This window comes from Coturnix japonica, chromosome 3 (genome assembly GCF_054131305.1).
Source record: "Coturnix japonica strain WE chromosome 3, WE-NBRP24, whole genome shotgun sequence".
Classification (NCBI taxonomy): Eukaryota; Metazoa; Chordata; class Aves; order Galliformes; family Phasianidae; genus Coturnix; species Coturnix japonica.
This window is the reverse complement of record NC_140665.1, coordinates 20,500,739-20,526,675: the sequence shown is the minus strand read 5'-3', so window position 1 is coordinate 20,526,675 and position 25,937 is coordinate 20,500,739. Positions and strand designations below refer to the sequence as shown.

At 43.9% G+C, this 25,937-nt stretch overlaps 1 protein-coding gene and 1 long non-coding RNA gene across 4 annotated transcripts in view; one reads left to right on the top strand and one right to left on the bottom strand.

The window, feature by feature from the left end:
- Positions 1 to 19,336, bottom strand: part of TGFB2 (transforming growth factor beta 2) — a 63,512-nt gene extending 44,176 nt beyond the window's left edge. Inside the window, exon 1 of one of the 3 annotated variants that reach the window (XR_014944554.1) lies at positions 17,883 to 19,218. Coding sequence is in view for 2 of the 3 variants with exons in the window: in XM_015857278.3 (XP_015712764.1) it covers positions 17,883 to 18,225 (343 nt within the window). In the remaining variant the exon portion in view is untranslated. Of the gene's footprint in view, positions 1 to 16,717; positions 16,843 to 17,882 lie in introns of those variants that run through there. The other 2 variants (XM_015857278.3, XM_085542949.1) reach the window with 2 other exon arrangements.
- On the top strand, positions 16,820 to 18,466 carry LOC146761305 (uncharacterized). The gene is made up of 2 exons (XR_014944555.1): positions 16,820 to 16,948; positions 17,545 to 18,466. It is a non-coding gene; the product is annotated as an uncharacterized LOC146761305 (long non-coding RNA).
- Positions 19,337 to 25,937: the final 6,601 nt, after the last annotated feature.

Sequence of the window (25,937 nt, the reverse complement as noted above, 5' to 3'; positions counted from 1 at the left end):
TCTACCATTCTTATACAAACAATGTGGGTCAATGCACGCCCATGTGTACAAGGGACTGTGGGCACCCGCACTATTTTTTCCACTTACCAAATTTATTGAAAAGTTCTGCCACAAATTAATACATTGGTCTTTGTCTATTTTGGTAGAAGTCCCGTATCAATTCTAGTAGCAACTACATGTAAGAGAATATAGTCTCTTATACTCCTATGCAGTATCAAAAGACTGGATTACAGCACATGCTATCTATATATAAAGAAAAGGGAAAATAAGCAGTGAGAAATTAAAGACAGAACTAGAGTGGAAAAAATTTAAATGAACTATTTGTTAGCACCTGGAAGAAAATAAGGGGTTGAGTAACAGCTTACATGGACTTGTCAAAAGCAATTAGCGTCCAAACAACCTGAAATGCCTTCAGGACTGGATAACAAGCTTTGCAAATAGTGGAGAAACCACAGTTGACATTTATCTTGACTTCAATAAGTTTGGACACTAACATGCCCATTAGCAGATGGGGGAAATATGGCCTAGGAAAAAATGAAAATAAAAAATAAAAGAAATTCAAGACTGAAAGACCAGAAAACTGGACCAAGAAGGTAATTACCAGCAGCTTATGGTCAAAGCAGAAGTACCCATACAACTAGGTGCTGCAGAGCAATAAATACAGACCAACAGGTAAATTTGGGTCGCTCAGACCAAACAAGAGAAAACTGAAGTTGTTGCAATAAAGCAATCTTCAGCTATGTCAAGAGCTGCTGAAAAAGCAGAGAATGACCCATGTCCACAATGGATGAACCATAAGCAGTTCCGAGTTGCAGCAAGGAATGTTTCTGCTAAGTGACATGAAAACCTTTGGACACCAGGGATAACAAAGCACTAGAACTGCATTTGAAGGCAGTGGTGGCAACTGCAAGCCTCTAGGAAAAATTCTCACAAATATCTACCTGTATGACTGAAGTCTACACTCTTTTCCAATGCTGGACCAGCTGAGTGGCCTCTTGAAGCCACAACAACTCCATGTGTCTTCTGTGACAACAAGCTGCTAGCAAACAGCCTGCATCTCTGAACAAACTTTATGAATGCATCCATTGATACCTAGACACGTCAGATATATTTATGCAAAGTAATTCAGGAATGCATGTCATTAGGTCAGGTCCCAGAGCATAAAGATCGATACATCAACTCTACTAAAATCAACAGAACCTGGCCCCATGTGCAGCAAGGAAATAACAGCTGTGAGCATGGAGGTGAAGCTGTCAGGCACAGAAAGCTCCCATGACAGCCCGTGTGGAGGAGAGGCTTACCAAACTCTTTCTGGGGAAATGACTTGTACATGCTACTAAATAAAAACATATAGACAAATATAAACATTTAACATTCCTGCATAATCCACTTAGAAGACTGCTGCAACCATCCTGCAACTGGCTAGCTAATAAACTGTAACAGCTCCTTAAGATAAGGAGATAAGCCATGTGTTAAAATAATTTATATCAGAACATATGAAATGTGGAATAACACAAATATAAAGAGTAAAATCTCTGTGGTATTAATGTTAGGTTCATGCTTAAAACAACACCATATATAATTATGACTAATACTTCATCCCCTGGTTTTCAATTCCCCAATCTAGGATGCTACGTTGTTCACTGCTTTCCTCCACTGGTGATTCATTATCTTGAGTTAGCTTGTTAAAGAAGAGTTATATTCAGTGCGAAGAGTGCTGGTGAAGGTTCAGTAAAATTACTATAATATGCTTTTTTCTTAGTCTTTGGCTTTATTTCATCCTAAACTTTGAACTTGCTGCTATTGCTGATGTACATTTCAAGTTTAAAGTGAAACAGGCCAATAGCTGAAGCCAAATGTTTGACCTCCAGTACAACTGTTGTAATCTTCTGGGAAAATATCCTCTTGACTCTAATTTCTCTTTTCAGATTCACCACGCTGCTGATGAGAAATAAGTTACTGGAGGTCATGATTAATGACTGCCCTCAAAAAAAGCAAAATAACAAACCAACCAACCAACCAAAAAAAAACAGCACGAGTACTGAATGACACAAGAAGTTTCTCCACTTCTCATGTACAATCGCTTCCTAGATAAGCATGATGGACTAACGCAGCCATAAGAAGATGAACACTATCCCACAAAGCCATATTTAAACTTGTATTAAAGTCTTGATTTCTAAGCACACAGGCTCTTTGTGTTGTAACTGATTAAACTACAGAGGACTCTTATCTGACTTTCAGTTCAGGTTCGTAGGGTTGGGAGAAGTACAGTGAGACCAACAGCACCTCTCACAATGGCCTCCTGATCTCCCACTGGAGCTTGAGCAACAGTTACAAGAATATTGCGGCATTCTTCACTTTGCCTCAATTGGATAGTGTTGTTAGATGGATGCAGAATGCTTCTATCAAGAAATATTTGGCTGTGCTTCCACTGGAGTGAAATGATCCCTGTAAATACACGGACAAATTGTGGCTGGCCCTTGGCTCCACACATCAGAAAACCTTTCTGTCAGCAGCTGCAGTATGGGGTGAAAGTTGGCTGAGACACTCACAGGACCAGAATGGGAGCAAAGAAAAGGATCTCTGTCACAGGAGCTCTGGAGAGTCCTGACTCATCAAACGTGGGCAGCTACAGCTGCCCCAGCTGGATTGCTCCTACCCATGGATGTTTTACTTAGCACCTCTCAATGAGAAGGAAAAAAATAAAAATAAAAAGAATATCCAGAGCAAAGTTCTTTCTATTTTCCCCACTTTTCCAGCATGGAAAAACAAGATTCCTTTCACATCATTTTTTTTTTTCTTTGGTGACATCAATAAAAATCTAAATTCCTTGTCAAAAGTGATGAGAAAATTATTAATGACCCAGCACAGCTGCCATAGCTGCCAATTCCATTGAACTAAGAATGCTTGTGCCTACCTGCTCAGCTGTCAATACCCCAAAACAATATCACTGCTTTGTAACACTGAAGATAGGCATTCTCATATTTACTTTAGGCTAGCCCAGCCTCTACAATAGGAGGATCCCAGACACTCCAACTTACAGACAGAAACATAAATTCTTACCAGAAAGACTTTCATGGAGAAAATGGTTTTTTTGCACAGCACAAATCTCATGTATTTGCTCTTAGTGATATGGCCTGTTTTTAGGTAAGTCAGACCAACCTGAATAGCATGAATTGCATCAACCTGGACCGGACATGTGTAAAGCTCAGCTCACCCTGTCTGGAATTTCACAATAACAGGCAAACAAAGACACTTCCATGTATCAAAGAAATTGTATCTTCCCCCCTGCTTTCTTATGATAACAAGGTTTTGTGCTCTGGGGAGGATTCCCATGCTGTTGATGATAATGAAACAATCAGATCTTCAGAGGAGCCCCTAATCATTTGCTGACTTTACTCAGAAGATGCTGAAAGATGTAGGTATGTCAGTCAGACACGGAGGCAAAAAACAGGAAACATTATGTACAGAAGACATATTCACACCAGGACCTCTTCTACATCATACTTGTGACGAAACCATGAAAGAGGACAGATGCTTTCAGACATCTCAGAGGCTTAGAAGAGAACTCTCTCACTTGTGCACTTCTGTTAAAGATTCTAACTGTGCAGACCAAGGAATTGAGTTTAATTGAGTTTTAACAGGAAACCTGCAAAATTTCATTTCAAAGAACATCCTATTAAATAAAGGATTTGCTGTGTTGCTGACAGCAACCTGTCTGCAAGTCACTAAATACAACTACAGTGCTGAAGCGCTCCTCTGCCTAGCAATTCACCTAGCAAAAGGGCTCAGACAGTCCGCAAAACTCAGTGCTCCAAAACCAAACCCACTAATCCAAGTGTCCCCAGAGCTTTAAAAATGGATAAAGCACAGACCTGGATCACATTTGTAACACAAGAATTGAATGTGCATGATTGCACAATAGAGGATTCACTGAAGGTGATAGTAATGGTTGCCAGGCAGATGGGAGTGCCCATCCTCCCTTGTTCAAAATCACACCCATAGAAATTTGCCACGGATTGTCCAGCACAGACTTGTTTGTTGTTTTTTTTTTTTGTCTATTATTACTAATAAGAGAAAGTAGCTCTTTTTTTTTTTCTTTTTTTTTTCTTTTTTTTTTTTTAAAAAAATTAAAAATATTAACAAAAAAGAGTGGGCCTCAGTGCTCAGCTCTTCTAACTGGAAGGTAAAACCGTGGTCAGGAGATTTCAGCGCTGCCTTACTGAGTGAGGGAGATGAAAGCAAGTCCCACGGCACAGGCAGGGCTCCTCTGGCCCCACCTCTGCCAGGAAGCGCTCCTGTTCCCTTGGCAGCCCGTGCAGCTGGCTGCCTCCTGCTCAGCCAAGGGTCCAGGCAACTGAGTTTCCAAACTATTCCCTGGCTGGAGGAGGAAATGAAAGCAAGTCATTTTCAAGAAAAGCAGGTTGGATTGTCCAACTCCTGCACTCCGGGGAGCAAAAGAAAAAAAAAGGAAAAAGAAAAAAAAAAAAAAAAGGAATTATACAAGAAGTAATAGAACTGTAATGGAAAAGAAAGTCAAAAGAAAGTAACTTTTTTTGTGCATTGTGGAGAAGTCAAGATTCACAGACTCAAAGCATCTTTAAATGATTAAGACAAAGACAGCAGGCAACAGATGGATGTTAGAGACAGAGGGAACCACATTAACCACATTAAAATCACGTAAAATTTCCTGCTTCAGAGTAGTAACTGCAATTAAAATTATTTACACTCTGCTCCAGCGTAAATCAGGAATGGAAAAGCACAGAGAAAGTGATTCTCTGTTTAAGAGAGCTCTCCCGCCTGCAGAACTTACTGCTCTGAGATGCTGGAGCACAGGAAGCGCGCACCTGCCTGCTCAGCTTTCATCTCCTTCTGCTTTTCACCTAGCCTGGCCTAGGCAGATCCCTAAAATGCTTCATGGACTGAGCAACTGCTTGCTGAGGCCTGAGATTACTATGGAGCTCAACACAGAGGGGTTGGGAAGTTCAGGACAAACAGTACCACACAGTTTGAAGGAACATTATCTAAAGAGCTTTGTGGATAACTGGCTCCAAATCAAGGTATAGAATCCTGGCTGTCAGACAGAAGATTAATTTTGAAAAGCTGGTTATTCTATTTTATAGAGTAACTCATCCAAATCAGAGTACTCCCTGAAGATAAAAGTACCTGTTTAAGTGCCAGCATTCCTAGTTCTGATGTCTTTTTACTGATTCCTAAAAACTAGGATGAATTATGATCCATCCTGCCATCTACAGCATGTTTAACACATGCATCATAGACAGAGGGCTCAGATGACTGAGTAGCTCTCCACATACCTCTTTGCAACACAGTCACTGCCTTGCATCAATGAATGTGGAAAAGAAAGACCAAGTTTGCTGCACTGTTTGGTGCAACCTCCCAACCATCCTTGGACAGCTGCTGACTGAGTACTGCGTACATTATCTCCACCTACTCCCCATTCCAGAGTTAGGTGCTACACCTCTCCCCGAAGCACAAGGGAATCAACTTAATTAGGTTGAACCTTTATATCTCTTTCTTGATGAGATACTATTCTCTGATCAGCTGGTTTCTAAAGACCTTTCATTTTAGGTATCTGGCATTCCTTGAGCAATGCTCAGGAAGCCTGGCACCCACGAGGCCTAACATCACAATATAACCACACTTCAGCAAACTGAGCACCTTCAAGTATACAGATTAAGCACCAGTTTACTTTGTGACCCTTTGGTTACCCAGGTATGACTCAAAAGATTCACAGTTTACATTAAACTAATTGCAGTATCTAATCTTCTGTGCAAAATCACAAGTCACTACTTTGTGTGCATTCAGATTTAGTACTATGAAGGAGACAGTCACACAAAGATTGATACAATACAATGATGAGGTGCAACGGTTGGTCAGAGCTATTTACAGAGAAAAGTGGGAAGGATTATGGACAAATATTTAATATCCTATGCAGGCAAAATAGTCCCATTGTAAACAAATAAGACCTCTGGAGACAGAATACTCTCTGACAGACCCTGACTGCAACTGCAAGAAGATAAAATTAAAAAGCAACAATATATTACAAGTAAAAGTCATAGCTGCTGAGAACAGAAAATAACAGCATCAGAAAATAAGAACTGCAGATGGCAAATGAGAAAACCAAGCAGGCATAAGAACTTAATGGCCAAGAAACTTAAGATGACTTTTAATAGTGCAATACACATCCAATACAAGATAAAAACCTGTTGAAGTTAACAGAACAGGACTAGGAAATGCATTTCTGTAAATAAAAAAGCCAAACAGCCCTGATTTTTCTTGTCCAGCAGCAATTCAAAAGGTCCCATAACAACAGTTAATGTAATCAGACATTGTGACATGAGCTAGACTCGGTAACTTGTATGAAGACTATATAAAGAGCTGTCCAAGGAGCTACCTAATTCAGTTCCATTGGCTTTCAGCAGATCCCAAACACTGGACAGTATCTTCAAGATTATAATTAAGGAACATATTTGCTAACATATATTGTCTAGACAGAGTAACCCTTGCTATCTCACATACACAGCCTTATATTGATCCCAAACAAAACATGCAAAATGCAGGAATGACAATCAACTCAGGAGTTAAAGGAGTATAAACAACATGAAAATAGACCCCATTGATCCAGGATCTTAGTGAGCAGAGCCAGCAGTCCTATTGATAAAACAAGTGTTTAAATATAATATACTTGTGCAGCTGTAAGACATTTAAGCTGGTGTTACATAACGACTTCATTAAGAATCAGGAACAGCAGGACATCAACATGGCCACACAGTAAAGGAATCAAAGCCTTGCTTTTTTATGAGACTCAAAATATAATGGTAGGCAGGAAACCACTATTGAAAGACAGGCTTCTAACAAGGTCCCATAAGGCTCATTTTTACAATCCTCTGTTATGTAATATTTTTATCAGTGACCTGGAAGGAAACTAAGCCACTATTAACCAATTGCAGATGAAATAATTATAGAGATGTGACAAATAGTGAAGATGTCGCATCACAAATACAAGTGACTTAGACTGCTTGGTATGCACAGACACCAAGATATAGAGACGTCAGCAGGACTGATATAAAAACATAACCCTAGGAAGAGAGGATCAAGATCATACTTACAGGGTAGGGGATTCAGTCCTGAGACTCAGCACCTCTGAAAAAGACCTGGGGAGGGGAACGCCCTGGTTGGTAATTAGCCAGATATGAATTTTACCTTTCCCAGTAGAGCTCCTAGCAAAGTCACTGCTGAAATTAGCTGTATAAACTGTAGAATCACAAGTAAGTGCAGAGAGACTGTAATATGTACATCTGATAACAGCACAGCCTGTAGAACTGCTATGAACTGCTGTTTTCCACAGTCCCACCAGTGTGTAAATAAAGCAGAGGGGTTTCAAGATGGGAGTTGCGAAAGCACCTACAAAAGGTCTACCAAACAGCAAGGGAAGGTTTAAACTGGGTCAGAGGTGAGAGCTTGATGCTCAATAAACTGAAATCACCAAGATGTCTGTTTCAAATGTATATAATTAGTTGCCGGAACAATTTACCAAATGAATTCAGAGAAATACTATGGCCTAGCAAATGAACATAGGGAGATCAAAAGATCATAATGGTGGCTTCCGGTCAATGTCTATTCTACAATGGCTCAAGACCTTCTAGAGCATCATGAGCTCAAGCCTCACAAAAGCACAGTACAGTGCAGGTCATTGGCAACAAGTGGCAGCCTACCTGCTGAAATGAATATCTACTTCAGCTGTGTGGTAACATTAAGGTACGCTCAGAAACCTGCTTGCAGGTCTGGCTGTTGTTACATTAAGGCACTTCATACCCTGTGACACTGTAATCTTGCCTTAGATCAAATAAGAATCAAGCCCTTTGGATTCATATCTCTCTTCAAATTGCTTGGATTTCAATTTTGTTCAACATGACATAGGAAGTGCCATAACAGAGATTATTTTTCTCAGATAGAATGACATTTTTTCTCTTGCCTCTTTTTTACTTTTTAAGACCTGTAGAGGCTGGTGAGTCTTCCCAGCTTTGAAAAACACATAGTAGTTAATGCAAACATGATACAAAACAGAATCCAAAACATTTCTAATCAGCAAAGCAGATTTACTCAACTCAGGCTTTATCTGAGTAAAAGGCTGGGATCCCGAAAGCAACAAGCAGGAGTGAAATTCCTAGCTCCTTTAGGTGCTTCTTAAAACCCCAGCCACAATGACGGTTCTGCTTGCCTAAACAATCACTGCACAGATTCCAACTACAACAACACAAGGAAAAAATCTGGAGTGGCTCTACCAATTCAAAATTAAATTGTTCCAACCTTTCATCCACAAAAAAAAAAAAAAAAAAAAAAAAAAAGGAATTAAAAAAAAAGGAAAAAAAAAAGTACCTCAGAAGTTAACTCATTATTTCAGAAGGCACTTTGTGATATACGTACTCAGAGGGGCTTTACAGAAAACCACATGCACTTTCATGCTATCAGCACAGTTCTTGTTCCTGCACTACCTGGCTTTCCAGCCTGTAAACCTAGTATTTATCATGCAGTAAATTGACTTCTACAGGTTGTTTTTGTGGCTCTAGCTCCATTCAGAACTGACTTTCAGGATTTTACTCATAACATTAAAACACCTTGTTGGCTTGGGCCTGACCTTCCTTCACAGTCCACTGCTCAGGGATTTGCCGCATTCTTATTCACAGCCTTGAGATTCTGGGTGCCAAGAATTGATTCTATCCTTGTATTTAGGAAGCCTGCAGATGCAGAGTGATGAACTTTAAGACAAAAACTCACTGTGGGTAAGATGATAGAGATATATTATGGCGCGTTTATTTGCTGAGACCTTTGCAGTCACATGGTCATTTATTTTAGATAGGGGGAAGTGTGGAATACCTAAGAAGTACACGACGTGAACTCATGCCTCCTTTTCTGCAATTCTTGCCATGTTGCTGCCATATGCTGTTCCCAGATGATATCTGCCATCAAATGTTTCTATCAATAAGCAACTATGGTATTTGCTTTTAAAGTGATTTTTATTTTATTTTATTTTTTGCAAGGCTTTACACAGAAGAACATCTCTGGCGGCAACTGAATAAAAGGGAAAGTACTGCATTAGACTAACACGTCTCAGTATATCTTGAAGATGTGGCTGTTCTCTGAAACAAAGGAACAGTACTTAATTCTTGATCCAAACACTTCTGCAGTCAATGGAAAGACTTCCAGTGTTTTCAGCAGGCTTTGGACTACAGCCCTTAATCTGGGGAACATACTCACAAAAGGCAGAAGAATGGAAAGGTTTGGCTGTATCACATGTATAGCTGGCCTTGTGGCAAGCGTGCATTAGGCAGATTTCTTTCCAAACTCTACCTCAACAAATACACTTCCAGCCAGAGAAAATTAAGTCTCCCAGTAAAGTGGGAAAATAATAGGACTCCAACTTGGAAGGAGACAAGTTCCTTCAGACATATGATAGTGTTGTAACTCAGCCCCTGGCCACCTTTATAAAGATCTCTTTTCCTAGATCCTTTTGGGGTTCTTTTCTTCCCTGATTAGCAAGAGGGATGTGAAGTTTCCAAATACATGGTTCCTAGCATTGAGAATAAACACAAGCCAGGATAAAGAATCAAGATTAAGAGAAGGAGAGACAGCTCCGACCCCCAACAACCTGCTTAAGTCCATCCTAAGTGGGACTAAGATGCTTACTTAGCTCCCTTCCTTTCCAAACTGTATACCCTGGCAGGAAGCCTCTCAGTTCCTATCACTCCACTAGATCAGAGCAGCAAATTTATTTTCAAGAAAGCTGGAACTTGTTCCTTGCTTGCAAATCTGAAGCTGTATGTACTGTCCGCTGCAATAGCCTGCCATTATACACTAGGTAAACATGCAACAAGCACCACAAATGAAAGATACAGGCATCTTTCAGCATACCTCAATGTTGAAATGCGCCTACTTCACTTCCAAAGCGTGCATCAGAGAAAAAAGTTGATATAGAGCAGTGATTGGCACAAGATACATACAGCTGCTGCTCTGCCAGGGAAGCCCAGAGCCAGCTATAACAGCCAAGAAAACTGGGCTGGATCTCTCTTAGATTGGGCGAGAATGAGAACATCAAGGATTTGCATAGATCCAGCACATCTCCAGGCAGACTAAAATGTTCTATCATGTTGGAGAACACCATATACTGTTTATCCTTCCTGGAGGGCAAATATCCCCTATGAAAGCACAGCCCACAGGTGCATGGATAAATAAATAAACCGCTGCTATCATACATCTCAGTGGATCTGTCCCCCACCTCTGTAAATTTTACCTACAATGCTGTGATACTACCCAGTCAACTGGACTGATTCCTGCATCAAACCCTAGAAGTGTGACTGCTACAAGTTCAGCACAGAGAGAAAAGCTGCTTCACTGCTGCTGTGTTCCCAGGGCAGCAGTGACACATCCCAGCTTTCCCAACCTGTCACAGCCCTGGAAGCAACTAATGGTGGAAGGAGGAGAAGCAGCCTACCAGAGGCTATGGTGAACACTGGACTCTGATCACATCATGCCTGACAGCATCTTCTGACATGATTTTAATCCACCACTGCATCCAAAGAGGACAGATCCGCTGCACCATGTTTATATGTGACTTAGTACATGAAAAGTTCTGCATGGGTTGTCCTTTCCCAGAACTCATCTGGGCCGTCCAGAAGTGCTTCATTACTGCTCACCCTGGAAAGTCAATTTATACAATCTATCAGATGTGGCTCACCCATATGAGCAAGGGATACTCTCTGATCAGCCTGAGGTACTAGAGATCATCTTTATGCATGAAGGCAGGCTCAGCTTTATTAATTATTACTGCACAGAAGCCTTCTTCAAATACAGGATTGCTGGGTACTCTCTGGCACTTCCAAAGAGTCAGGGCTGCTAGTTCTTCACTCTCCTTAGTACAGTGTACACTCACGGGGTTGTTGGTTTTTCATTTATCCCCCCCACCCCCAAGGAACAAAAACCAACATGTTCTGATTGTTATCTTTCAGTCATCACCATGATAAAGATAAGTTACCATCAGCTGAGCTCGCTGCTGAATTGCAAATGCTATACATAAACAAAAACAAGAGAAGGAACTTCAGCAGGCTTAGCTCGCCTTTTAAAATTCAAGGCAGGGGTTTAAAAGAGATGAAGCCAGGGAAAACACTGGATACTAACACCAGCCAAACAGGGAAAAATAACGAAGTTGTAAGACTGAAAAACTGAAATGGAAAGAATGACAGATTTACTGCTGCATTTGATGCACATAACCACTGATAGACTCTCCCCAGGAAGTGTTGAAATTACCATCACTGAAAAGAATCCAGAAGCTAAAAATTAAATTATCCTTCCCAGAACATTCCAATTTGGGCTTTGGCAACACCAGATGTTTCAAAACCCTGAAATATATGCACGCGCGTGTGTGCACTCATGTACACACGCACACACACATACTTAAGCACAGTATCCTCTTTCACCCAAGACCTCCCTCCTGGTTTTCCCAAAGTCAGACTGAACGGATGGTCATTTTGCAAAGCCTTTTCTTTAAAGTCTCCACTCAAACACACAACTGTCAGATTAAGCAACCACTACGGAGCCTTGCAACAGCTCCAAGTTATGAATGAATGGCTATTTGTGAATGCGCCTGTCAAGACAGATGCGGTATTTGTCAGTGCAGTGTGGGTTAGATATGGTGGGAAGGAGCCAAACAAACAAAGCAAAAGGTCAACATCACAACATTTGCCTTTCTGCCCCTCAGTTTGCCTAAAGGATGATACAGCTTTGGCTGAAATGTAATACAATACTCTATTTACATGCAACCTATGAGGCTTGTTTGAAAAGAAACATTCACACAAGGAAAACAAAAGAAAAATGGGGGCAGAGGGTAGAAGAACAAGAACTTTCTGATGCAAGGAAGCTGCAATGCAGAGGAACAAACACAAGATTCACAAAACAAAGCACATCTTTAGAAACTTGGTGATAGTTGATTCCAGACCACCCGATGGAATTTGAAACACCACGCATTGTTTTTCTTGAATTTAAAATTATTATTATGAGGATCACAGGTTAATTCAAGTTGTAAAGGATGTCTAGCCCAATCTCCAGCTCATAACAGGGTCAGTCATAAGGTCAACTCATCATTTGTAGCAACCTGCACAGTAATTTATAATAACCTGAAGTCAGGCTATTATTCATAAGCTGTCTCTATTGCAGTAGTATGTCAGAATCTCAGCCACTTACCAGCATCACATCATGCAAGGCCTTGCCTAAAAACTAAAAGAGGCTTCTGCCCTAAGATTTCAGTGGAAATAGCTCAACTGTATTGGGAAGATCCTGAATACATCAGTGAGCATCACACAAAGAAAAAAACAACAACACAGTAAACCTCTCTCATCTTCCAAATGAAAACCTGAACGAGGTCCTCCCCATGTTCTCTGCCACAAATCTGCTGCAAACTCTCATATCTCCTCTAAACTAAAGATGGGCGCTGGAGAACATTTGCTGCAGGGTAAGAGGTATTTCAAGGGGGTGTGTTGTTTTGGTAGAGAATAAGTAACAATTGATCACACTGGAAGGAAGTAAAACGCAACATTTTATGCCAAGTTTCTTCAACTCCTCATCCTGTTGTCCCAGACAAATCTGCAAGTTTCAGCAAGGACAGCGAGGACATGCATAGGAGAGGTGCTTTAAGCACCAAACTGCTCAGGATGGACCCTGCAGGTAGTCCACCAAGAGCAATGCTGCAGCTAAGCACAAAGAGCGTGGACTGAAAACAACCAACAGCCTGGTGTGGAAGGCAGGATGGGAAAGTCCACTGAACAAAGAACCCAAACAATAATGTTAATCATAACAAACAAAATCAAACATCCCCAGCACAGTGCTAGAATAAGCAGTACCTGGGGACATATGATTCTCAGGCTACAAACTGCCTGATCCCGATCAAAAACGTGTAGTATGTGGTTTCACAACAGGCACAACCTTGGCACCACGTTTCCTTCTGGCCAAGCTCTGATGACCAAATGACAGATTTAAAAGAAGCAAGAGGGATTTGAGCCATCTGGCTTTCCTCAACCCTGCAAACATCCCATGAACCAGGCCCCAATTCAGGAAGCTAATAGGGCACACATATAATCTTAGTGTTAATGAGTTCATTCACAAGTGTGTTTCAGTACCTTGCTGAAGAAGCTCACTGAAGTCAACAGCCTGGAGCCCCCATTCATCTTCTTGCTCAGTAATTACACAAGCAGGAACCTCAAAATCTCAGAAATACTCTGAAAGTAGCAATTTCAAAATAATGCAATCACATTAAAGACTGCCACTGAACTGAAGCAGTGTATCGAGGTCAAATTAAGCCAAAAGCAACAGCTGATGATGATTAGTCCTCTTGTCTCTGCACAACCACCTGTGCCCTGCCAGCCCTGCAAACCAGGCAGCAGGATCAGCTCCAGCCTCAGGAAGGCCCAGCAGATCTCCAGACGTGGACCTCCTTCAGTATTAGAGGACTAGGACAAGTAGAAGACTAGGACATGGTTTCAGGTGGGTCTCTGAGATGGCAAAACACACACACCCCTGATAGGCTGTGTGTAGCAGGGGCTGTGATGCTCAGCTAACCTTTCACTCAACAAATGGCAGAGTGGAAGCAGATCTTTAAAACAGACCCAGAGAGGTCCATGACACTGGCTTCAGAAGACAGCCCTATGCTTCGGTCTTGCAGTAGTAGGAACTCAGGCTGGGACATGGGTCTTTGCTTTTCTGTACTCTGAGAGAACCGTGGTGAGGAAGGATTCACCACACCAGTCTATGACCTCCCAGCAGTAATGGATGGTCAAGGCGGCAGCAGACCACATGCACTGCACCCCATAGCTGCTCAACATGAGCAGGAGTTAGAGAGCTTCTCTGATTTTACCCGATCAGCACCACAGAGCACATTATTTTATTATCCCTTGTAGCATGTAGATGACTACTGTCCAGACAACAACCCAGCCTCTTTTTAAAGCCATCTGCAATTTCCTGTTTTTTACATCCTCATACAGGAGGCCTGTAATAAGTGCCATTCATAAGCAAGGAGCTGTTCCTCCCACATCCCTCCTGGGGAAAGGCTTCCCATTGCTTCAGGTCCTCTCTGCTGTGAACAAGAGGCAGTACCCCAAAGTGGTGCTGCAGAGCCCTACCATAAGGTCAACAGAGCCAGGAGGTCTTAATCTAAGGTGTTCCTTTCAGGGCTGCTTTCATATCATTAACAATATCAGAAATCCCAAAACATAAAGTTCTCTGTTGTGCTAAATGTGCATGCATGTGAGCTTCACGGCTGGAGCCGGTCACATAGTGGTGCTGATGCTGGCGGTGCTGGAAGGTCAGAGCACAGCAGCCCCAGTGCCCTGAAGAAAAGGAGCCCACATAGGTGTAATTGCTGGTAAATCGAGTCCTTGTTGACAAAGTAGAAGCATGGCATTGTGCACAGGCAGTTCATAATGTTGGCTTTCATTAAGCGAATGGCTCAGCAGAATGCCAGCCTGTGTAAAGCGATATTTGTGGTGCAGAGCTCCCAAAATCACAGAATCATAGACTATTCCAAGTTGACGATCCTTATGGGTCCCTTCTGAATACAACTCCCAGGCCCACCACCAAGCTTAGGCAGGAATCTGGAGAGGCACCCCAAAATCCACATGACATCAGAACCAGGCCCAGAAGGACTGCCATTTCATGAGCTACTGAGCCACCTCACAGTGTGCAAAAGACCCATAATCTGCCTTGTAAAGCCTTCAGCTATCAGTACTGATCGACTCATTGTCTGCAATAAGAACTGCTGTGAATAAAGATAACAGAATCAGGCCCAACCCTTGCACACACGTGCTGCCTATTTTGCTAGAGTCCCCCAGCTGTGCATTAGCATTATAATCTGCTATGCTGGCATTCAATTTCTGCTTATTATCAGTGCAGTGATGATTATCACTCAGCCTCAGATCAATAATAACTAGGTTGAGTCAATAGCCTGGATCATCCATGAGGAACCGATAAACAACAAACCTCTAACATGACTCGATCTCTGGCTGCCAATTACACTTGGGAGGGAGTTAAGCTCCCAGCAGCTAGCCCACGCTGCCACAAGCACAACACACAGAGGCATGCTTCACAAACAAAAGCCTTTGGGTTTTTCAAAACCTCTTTGTAGTATTTTTTCCACCACTGCTTTTCACATCTGTTGGTTTTGGTTCCGGCAGTCCCCAGCTCGTTGAATTTCCACATCTATTTCCACACTGGATGTGTCTTTAACCTCAAGTGGACTGTCAAGCCAGATGCCAGATGCCCCCTTACTTCCTCAGTGCAAACTATCGGTAAACCTTAGCATAACTTTACTTTGAGCCTTAAACTAACAGCATGTGAAAAGATTAATATGAATAAATTCAAAACTAATCAGATCCCTTCTTTAAATGTTGACACAGTATTATTTATATCCCATAAATACCTTCTTGACTAAAATTCATCCCAGGAGATTGGCACCTCGCCAGTTCTATTCATATTTACTGTATTTATACAGTACAGTTGGCCAAGGATAATATTTAAGACAAAATATGCCTTAGGGTATATACAATATCTCTTATAGTTTTCCTTTTAAATCTCCTCATTGCTAAAAATATTTAGTCTGAACTTTATAAAATGCCCCACAAAGACCTATCAGCGATCTGCAGTGATATATGGCCGACTACGAGTATAATTAGAGCATATTTGTAATACTTGGGTCGCAGGCGGTTGCCGAGTGCTCACGGCTCGCGGCAGGGACTGAACCGCTGATCTTTCCCATGCCTTCCTCCCAGCAGCGTGCGACCCTCTTCTCCTTCCTGCCTCTCTCAGGCATGGAGAAAACACAGGGTTAAAGAAACCTGCTCTGAGACACCTTGGAGCTGTGCTTTCGAGTTCTTCCTTTAAAATATGGTGGGGCGATTTCGTCCCTGCTGTCTTTTTTGGAAAGGTTCACTCCGTTTGGTCTAACTCGAGAGCAGTGGAAAAGCAGTTAACCTACTTACTGGGATGTTCGCGGCAGCGCACAGCAGGATGGAATCTGCTGCCGCAGGGCCCTCTGATCCCAAACTTGTGATGCACTCTGTTGGTAGGTACCTGCAATCTCCTCTATTCATCTGAAGCCTGGATTGATCCCTCAGTGCTAACCTGGCCTCTGACAAGGCTTTATAATTAGATCCTCTTTTGCTACACCACCCAAGAGGCACAGCACAGGTAACTGCGCTTTCTGGACCATTGGTCTTTGGGAGTCTCCTCACAGCAGGGGACATATGGAGTGTGGTCAGGACTGAGGCATTTCACCACCAGAGACTGCCCCTCGTTTGGCTCTCAGCCACTCCAGCCCTACCCATAGATGCCCACTTCTCCACTCATGACATGACCCAGGAGGTCCCAAAACAGAAGCGCAGACTTTCAACAAAACTCAGCAAAACCCCACTGACCTGAACATTGACCTAGTTGCTATTGCTGCAAATTACACTGAACCTCTTTGCTCACAGTCTCTTGGCTCCAAATATATATATTTTTTTCTTAAAATAAATAAATAAATAAATAAATAAAAGGGAAAAAAAAGTATTTCTTCCCTCTGGGTAACAAGGGTGGAGTGTATTTAGCATGGCTATTAGGGATGGTGCCATAATTACAATACTAAAACGGCTCTGACTGCCAGGGTGTCCCATACCTGATGCTGTCATTTAACAACAAAGGGAGGCAGCTGCGCCCAGCGCGGGGCTCGGATGCCTTGGCTGCCATCCTGGGACGATCACATGCAAGACAGAGCAAGCCTCAAAGCTACAACTCGCTCAACTAAAAATAAATAAGAGAAAACGCAATTAGAAACTCTAGGATAAAGTTACCAAGATGGCTGCATTATCTGTGTGAGCCAAAGGGATGTGCTTTGCAGACCCAGTCGGTGAGGAGATGGGGCATCCAGTTGTGGGAGGGGAGACAGAAGGAAGGGAGAGAGGCGAAATAGTGGGGATGCGGCTCTGGGTACGCAAGTGGAGGAGTTACTTTCTGCTTCTGGTATTTCACTTTCCTCGGCACGATGATGATCGAGATTCTTTTAAGGGAGTGCAGTGTTTTTCCCTTTTTTTCCCCCTTTCTTTTTTTCTCCCTATAAACTTAGACCTCACAACCCAAACAAAAAGGCGCATTGTTGCAATTCTTAGTTGCGCTCAGTGGATCTGGTCAACACAGTGTGTTTGTACCCTTCCACTGCACTAAATGCGGCACCGATCGCCAGAAAGTGGTTAACAGCAGTGAGAAGGCAGACGGGCTGAGACAGGTTCCAAGCAGCCAGGCTACCCAGAAGGGAAAACTTTTCCTCTACCTGAAATGAAAGCGCCCATGCACCAAGCGGGCAGGCGGGGAGGGACAGAGGGGGAAGCTGGAGCTCTCTGAGCATCAACCGAGTGCAGAGTGCTGGAGGGGCAAAGGAGACCCAGGAGGGATTGCTGTGGGTTTTGTTGTTCCTTTTTTCTTTTTAAGACCTCCTTTTCTTTTCAGTCCTGGAGAGATGGAAACTTGCCCGACCCAGACACTCCAAGGGAAGCAACGGCAGCGGAAAGATGTTGGCTCCTCTCAGAGGCTGCACCCAGGGCAGCGGGGCAGCTGCACGGGCACCCCTGGGGACCACATAGGGTGACCTCAGCAGGGATCCGAAACGCTGTGAAGTTGGGGGACAACCGAGTCCCCCCCTTCAACATATTAATTCCCCCCATCTAAAGGAAGCCCTATAAGCAAGCAGATGGGATGCTGAGAGCAAGAGGAGCAAAGAGGGAGGGGTTGTGATGTACGGGGCTGGTGGGCACCGCCAAGTGAATTCACGTCCGCAGAGCACTTACTTTCGGGGTAAAACGGATGCATGTCTATTTTGTAAACTTCTTTGGCGTAGTACTCCTCGTCGCTCCGCTCCCTCTCGCAAGTGGCGGCTCTGTGGTTGGCTTTCTCCTGCAGCAGGTCCCTGGTGCTGTTGTAGATGGAGATGACCTCCGGGGGCACCTCCTCGGGCTCGGGGTACTCGTCCGGGGGGCTGGTGAGCTTCAGCTTGCTCAGAATCTGCCCCCGGATCGCCTCGATCCTCTTGCGCATGAACTGATCCATGTCGAGGGTGCTGCAGGTAGACAGGCTGAGAGCCACGGCGGCCAGATCCAGGGTGAGGAACACGCTCAGGAGATAGCAGTGCATCTTAAGTGCTTAAATACAGCGCCCCCCGAAAAAAGAGTGACTTTAACCACGAACGACAACGATGGGGGTGGGGGGTTGGGGGGGGTGAGGGGCTAATATTAAAAAATAACAGGGGGATGTGTGCAAACAAAGGGAGGATCTGCAGACAAAATGCAGTGAACAATCGGACTGCAAGGACGGCTTGCAATCCACAAACGCACGGGAGTCGCCAGTGGAAAAAATACCAATAGTGATACAAAAACCCCCCCCCACACACACAAAAAAAAAACAACCAAAAAACAGCAGCCTAGTGAGAGTCGGGGGTGGAGAGAGCGGCAGCAAAAGAAAAAGGGTGGAAAAAAAAAAAAAAAGAAAAATAAAAATGGGGGAAAAAAATAATACCAACCAAATAGATAAACTCGCAAATCAAGTCAATAGAAAAGAGGCTGTTCGCAGCGAGCTGGCGGCGCACAGTGGAAAACCCAAAAGAAAAAAAAAAAAAAAAAGAAGGGAAAAAAAAAAGGAGGGGGAAGAAGTGATGGGCAGAAGGGCGCTGCCGCAGCCGGCGCCGAGCCGAGCCCCGCGGTGCCGGCGCTCAGCCCCCGCGGCGGCGACGGGAGAAGCGCGCACGTGTGCGCCCGGCGGCGCGCAGCCCCGGCCCCGCTGCGGCGCCCGGCCCCGGCGCTGAGCGGCGGAGCTGCGGCGGCGGCTGCTGCTGCTCGTCCGCCCGCCGCGTCCCGCAGGCTGCTGCTTGCGCCCCGCGCCGCATGCACCGACCCACCCCCGGCCGGGCCGCTGCGCGCTGCTGCGGGGCTTTTTCCAGCTCCCTCCTCTTCCTCCTCCTTCCGCCGCGACTCAGCGAGGCCGCCGCCGCCGCCGCCCCGACGGCCTCCCGCGGATCGTAGGCGCGGAGCGGCCGCCCGGGGCTGGCCGCAGCTCCGCTCTGCCGGCCGGCCTCCCCCGCGGGGCTGGCCCTAGCGCTCCGCCCGGCGCCCCCCGCCTCCCTTGGCCCCGCGGCGCTCCCTGCGAGGAGGGGACGGGTGCCAGCAGATAACATCACGGCCGCGCAGGGAGAGGGAGATTTATAAGGGCTCCCCGCCCCACGTGCTCGCCTCGCCGCGAAGTGACGTGGTGGGGCTGCGGGCAGAGAGCGGAGGGCTCCGCCGCCGCCCGCCTATTTATTCTCCGAGCCCGGCAGGGACCAGCCGCAGCCCGGCCGGGGGCGAGAGGGGCAGCCCCGGCGCGTCCTTTTTTTTTTCCTCTTTCAAAAGGACGGCTGCAGCGCCCCTCGCCCCTTTTATTAGGGTAATTGGGTCAAACGGCAACCTCGCTACATTTAGGTGCCGGGATATGGTTCCGTGCAAGTATGCAAGGGGCAGGACGAGGACCTCCCGGTAGCAGCGCATCGGGCTTTGCGCTGCCCTACTCTTTACTTTTCACTTCCACGCACGTTTGGGGCAATTCCAGCGGGAAGCAGGCTCGGCTCCGGGTTCTTCCCTCCTGCTCTCCTCCTCCCTGCACTTGACAGAAGCTCTCAAGCCCCGCATTCTCAGGCTGCGTTTGCAATTCAGTTTTTCCACTGCCTCTTTCGGCCGCAGCGCACATCGCAGCCTGAGCCCGGAGCTGTGTGCAGGCATGGGCCGGGCTCAGACCCCGAGCCCCACTCTGCCCTGCAGAAATGACCTTGCACACCCCCTCAGCATTATATCCTAAAACAAACTCTTCCAAAGAATAAGACTGTTAAGTGATTTTCTCCTAAAGATGCAACTGAAACCACGGAGAAATGTCATACACTGAACATATGGTCTCATGCTGTTTGGTTACTGTCGGTGCTACACTGCCCAGGGGCTTCACAGCCCTCAAGGGTTGGACTACTAGACGGTCATAGTGATCTTTTCCAACCTTAATGATCTTATAAAAAAAAGCACTCCGCTCTTTCCTCCAGTAGGAAACTCTGTTACCTCTAAAGAGCTCTGCAAGAACCATCCTGACAGATCCCTGCAGTTAATTCCTATTTGAAGAAAAAAAACAAACCTAAACTTTGCCATCTCTTTCACAAGTACAGCCCTGGAGACTTGGCAATGCCTTGTTTGGGTATGCCATGGGTGCTGGGGTCCAAGCTTCAAAGTGCCTTATAGAAGCCACTAGAGATGCAACCAGGCTGACAGCAAACTCATGCAATCAGGTTCTGCTGAGATCACTCCTGATTTGGCAGCCTGGCTAGGAAGACACTTTCTTTTGTTCTCATTTGGTCCTTTTGCTTCTGTTTCTAACCCTTCGTGTGATGCAGAGTGTCAGGTCTTCCCAGTTTCATCTCAGCTTTGCTTCTCCAGTGCAATGATGCTCAGTTCCCTACAACCTCACCGTGTCCCCATGGTGTTGTATTTGCCAGGCAGAACTTCCCAGAAGCAACAGCAAGCCAGGCTTTGGCTTTTCTGCTCCCAAAGCCTTGGCTGCTTGAGCTAAACTGCCAGCAGCTGCAGCAAGCTATGGCACATGTCTGAGCTGCTCCACCTGCCCTAGGAGAGGAAACCTTCCAGACATCTTCTGGAACTGTCCAGAAGAGACCATGATAAAACATCCAAAATTATCCAGCCAAATTCCATCCACTCCTCAAAGCTGGACAAAGAACAACAGTGTCAGAATATACTCAAGGCGTGATCTGCACAGGTAACTCAGCTTTCACATTCTACCTTTAAGATTCAGGACCAATATATCGGTCAAAACCCAGCCTAATTATGGCTTTGTGTTTTATCCTGAAAAGCCCTCTATCCTCATCCATTTCTAAACAGTTTCAAAAGCTGAAGGGATTACCAGGCACTAAGGCTGAACTGAACAAGCACTTACCTCTCCCTCTGCCTCTTCAAAGCGGATGGACTTGCCCTGTGCGCCTGCTGTCAGTAGGAGCTTTGTAAACCAGAAAGCAGAAACTGGCTCTCACCATTCACACAAGGAAAGAACAGAACTTATCTGTTCTGAAGCATTTAATACAATACTGTCTTTTAATATATTGATATTAATATTTTTTAATAAACAGTAACTGTTTATAGGAAAAACAGGGACACCTGGAAAGTTACTTCACTAAACTTAAAAGTTTCATGTTTCCTATTAACTTAAAAATTATGTGGTCAGGATTTTACAATTTGTGGTTTCTTTTGAGATTGTTTTGGTTATACGCAAATGTGCTGCGTGAAATACAAAGGCAATAATCTTTCTAAAACTGCTGACGACCAGGTCATTAAGTAAGGTGGCTGGCCACATTTCATAAACTAAAGAACACTGTTGGAAGAGGAATAACTTTTATAAGTTAAGAGGTGAGTTTTGTAAACTTGCACACTGATGACGACTGTGGGATGCTTGCACAATTAATTCTTTGTGGCACGCACAGAAATCTGCAGCAGTTGCTGTGGTCACGTAGAATCTCAGTTATTCTGATGCGGGGTGCGGGGCATTAACGTTCAAATTCTCCTTCTAATAAAAGTGCACGTAAGAGGGTTCAGCTTGAAGAGCTAAGGTGGCACCTAATAAAGGTACGGCAAAAAGGAGACGACAAATAACGGAAAATTTTAATATGTACACCACAATAAATAGTAAAACCTCGGGGTTTATTATCTTTACTGAAGTAGAGGCCCATACCTCTGCGCCATACACTTCATTAGTGCGTGCAGTAATGCCTGCATGAATTCTGAGAGCAGATCCTGCTGACCTTACTAATACAAGCAGCCCCACTGCCAGTGGGATTGCATTTCACACAACCACAGCCCGTTCCTGCAACGCTCACGTTCCAGAAGATAATGGCTACTTTATATAACGTACTGCTTAACACGCACGACTGCTATCCACATATACATCCACATATGTAACTACTTGCCAACTTGCAAATCAAAGGTATGTTTCTGATATATACGTATAACCATAAATAAATAGAAGTAGAATATATACATAGATGAAAGTTCTCATTCCTGAGGATAGAGTAAGTTCAGTGGAAACAATCACAAGAGAGTCATCAACAGGATGTGGCCCCAAAGCCATTCACCTCCACCACCAAGTGAGAACATGGGATTACAGCAAGCCCTGATGCCCACAACACAGCGGGCAATCTGCATTAAAAACCATAACTTGATAAAGGGCATCCAGAACGCAATCACAAAAATAACAATGACTTCAGACAGGATTCTGATCCCAACAATTTGAGCCAGAATGACCAAAATCTGAAGGAGAATGTTTGGGAGGTGTTGAGGTATTATAGCTCCCAGTGAATCAACACAATTATTAATGGGTTATGGGGTATTTTTGTCCTGAAAACAGACATTTTTCTATGAAGGCTGCATGTGACAGTGCAACAGTGCTACACTCAGAGGAGTTCCTTCTTCTAATAGACAATTCACATCTTTAAATTAGTTAAGACTCAAGTCTTGATAAAAGTTTTATGAATGCCAGAGTTCTTCCCCCCATGCTTACACCTCCCAGTTTGATCCTCTCATATACCCTTCCAAATCTGCTTGTCAGCCCCAGGGTTACCACACTCATCTCTCTGTATCATTCCAGTTTCAGTGTGTATACCACCAAAAACAAAGAAGGCCTTCCTTAATCCTAGCACCTGTGCTTTTAATCGCCACAGGCAATCCTGTTTCCACTCAAGTCAGTAAGATTCCTCCTGTAAATATCAGTGGAGGAAAATGATCAGGTTCACTAACTAAAAATACAAATTAAGAAAAAACAAACCACCAAACACAACTGGAGAAGCACGGTGGTTTATGTACTACAGGGTCTTGACATCCACTTACAGCAAGCATGACAAAGTAAAGAGGGTAGAGCAGAAGCCATCCCTTTAATCTCTGTGTTTGAACCCTTGACCTGCACCTCATCCTCAGCATTACGGCTGTTGCATGCTATTTTTGAAGTGCTTGATGATGATTTGGGTTATGCCCCACTAAATAACATACAAATGATACCTATAAATACCATATTCCTAGCAGAGAATCTACAGGAGTCTATTCAGGAAATTAAAATGATGCAACTTCAGTTAGAATACGCATCTATGCTGCACTTCAGAGAGTTTAAGGAGATTACATATAGAACAAGATTAATTGGCAGCAAATTCAAAAAATGGGCCAGGCAGTAATACAATACTTAGCCTAGTGAGAGCCAGACAGCCTTGGGACTGGAGTCCTGGCTTCTTCACAAGCTGCTGGTGAAGTCCACACAGAAGAAAAGCTTTAGTAATTCAATGGCGCTCCAGAACTTTCTTGCCTAATGTATTTTAAGCAACACACGTTTGAGATAATCCTAATGAGTTTTCAGAATACAGCGCTTTGTTGTTTTCAGTTATCCCAGAAAGAAAGGGGTTTTTATTAAGGTTTTCTGCTGCACTCACATGAGTTCTGGAGAAGTCTTTGTATTGCCCCTCTCCCCTCTTCTCCCACCATTATTCATTTTTAAACCTATCTGTTCTTGGCTACTGAAATCAATATCCTTGAGTGGCTCTTCAGAAAGTTTCACTTCAGCTTAGCTGGGATTCCTCTCCCTACAGATGAGACCTATGTGAGTTGGACACAATTCTGCTATCCTGAGAGCTGCTCTGTAGGGTACCAAGCACTGGAAGAACTGGCATCCTGAGCTTGTTCGACAGAGCCACAACACTGCTCCACACACTGCTAGGGATACCATGAGCCTCAGTTTTACATTAGTTTTTAAGTAAACATTGATTGATTCTGTGATAGTGGCAATTTAGACCCAAATCTAGATGACCTCTAAGCCAGATCTAAACTAGGCCGCCTAGAAGTCATTGCCTTCTACAAGACTTCATCGAATGCCTTTGGCCTTCAGAGATCAAACCCAGTGATCTCCACCCAGTGGCAAGCTATCTGCATGCTGACAGCAGAATGCATAAGGAGGGAAGGAAGTGCATAGTCTTTGCTACAGATTTATCACCAGTTTGGTAGGTCATCTTGATTATATTAACCTCAAATAATAGCAGCCATCTAATGACATTTGTTATTTCAAAATGGCAACATGCAGAAACAGCACACACATCACGCCTGGAACAAGAAACCAAAAATTCATTCTAATACAATTAACAACGCACATACCAAATCCAAAATTAAGAATCACTGAAAATGTTGAAAGGCTTGAAGAATTCATTTACAGACATGGGAAGATGAGCTATTTGAATGATTGAGACATTACGAGGAAACAATACTTTCTCCTAAAATCACCTTCCAAAGTGTTTCTCAGAAGTAATCTGTACTCACACGGTCACACAGGAAAGCTTGAAGAAAACATAATTCATTATCTGACAAACACATGGGTTTAAACAGAAATCATCCCTGACCTTGAAGCATTGCACCAAGACAAGCATCTCTGGTGCTGAAGCTATTTAATTTGACCACATTTTTATTTCAACATGTCCCTTAAGAGAGAAAAGCAATTGCAAAGATGCATTCAAAAACTAAATGCTTTGTCTAAGTAGTATCAGCTACACTGTATCTGATTAAGAACAACCAAGGAAAATCTCTTATCTGCTAGGTTATCTACAGAGGTGAAACTTTTGAGGCTTACACACTGCCAGAGGTCAAGAGCCATTGCTTTAAGATAATAGCAAAGGAAACAGAGAGTTTTCCATCATACATTAACCAAGAATTCATCCTGTCTCCCATGTCTATCACTGACGACCCAGAGTCTAAGCTTAATGTCTTATTTAGTGCTAGAATTCCATCTATTTAATCCAAGCTTAGTAGACTTCAACATTTAAATCCTTCTCCTGGCCCTCTCGCTTCTTACTTCAGCAACTCTTGAAGAAATCATTGAGCAATTTGGAGGGGTTGGAAGTAAGCAATATTGATGACGGCTCTGTGTGGATATTAACTATGCCAAGATACATTTCATAAGAAAGAAGAGTTTGTCATTTTAAGTTGCGCAGTATTGTGTGCCAGATGACTTCTGCCTTCCTCCCTTAAGACAGCTACTGAGCCAGCTCTGAGCAAATGTAGCTTTACAGACCACCTTCTTCTGGAAGCATCAGATAGTCAGAATGCTTTTATGGCCTCCATCAAAGCGTCTCCAGTTCTTTTGCTCTTCTCAGTTTGTGAACCCCAGGAGGAGCTGCCTCAAAGCTGCAGAAGTGGGACCTCACCCATTTCATCAGGGAAGAAAGACTAGGTGGTGCAGCAGCATCAGGCACAATGATATTCCACCACTAGTCTTTCCTTAGCAGCAGACTGGAAGAAAAGTAGTGAGATGGTGCTTTTCTCCATAGGCCAAATCATGCTTTTCTTGCTGAGAAACTAGAAAGGAGAACAGACATGGGAAGAGCTGACCCCGTGCCTTCTCTTATTAAACAAAACCTTGTTACTTGCATGCAATCCATAGAATATTAAACTCTACATACTCTAGAGTTGGCTCAAAGCCTAACAAAACTGGAACCACCCCATCTTTATTGGCTTTATATAGATAGGTACAGAAATATACAAAGTCAAGATGATTCATGCTCTCTGGAATGAAGGGCAGCAGCACAGTTCTGCCTAAGCAGAGATATTCATGGGAGCAGGCAAAATAGACTGAGAGCTGTGACGGCTGGGAAACGCTGCTAAAGGCTGTTCTTTTAAAGCTATCCAAAAGGAAAGAATATTACTGAAAAAGCTGGTAGGAAGGTAGGTGAGACAAATGATCCCACAATCAAGAAGGGAGACTGGAAGATCTCTGGGCCAAACAGGGTTTAGCACTTTTGACTC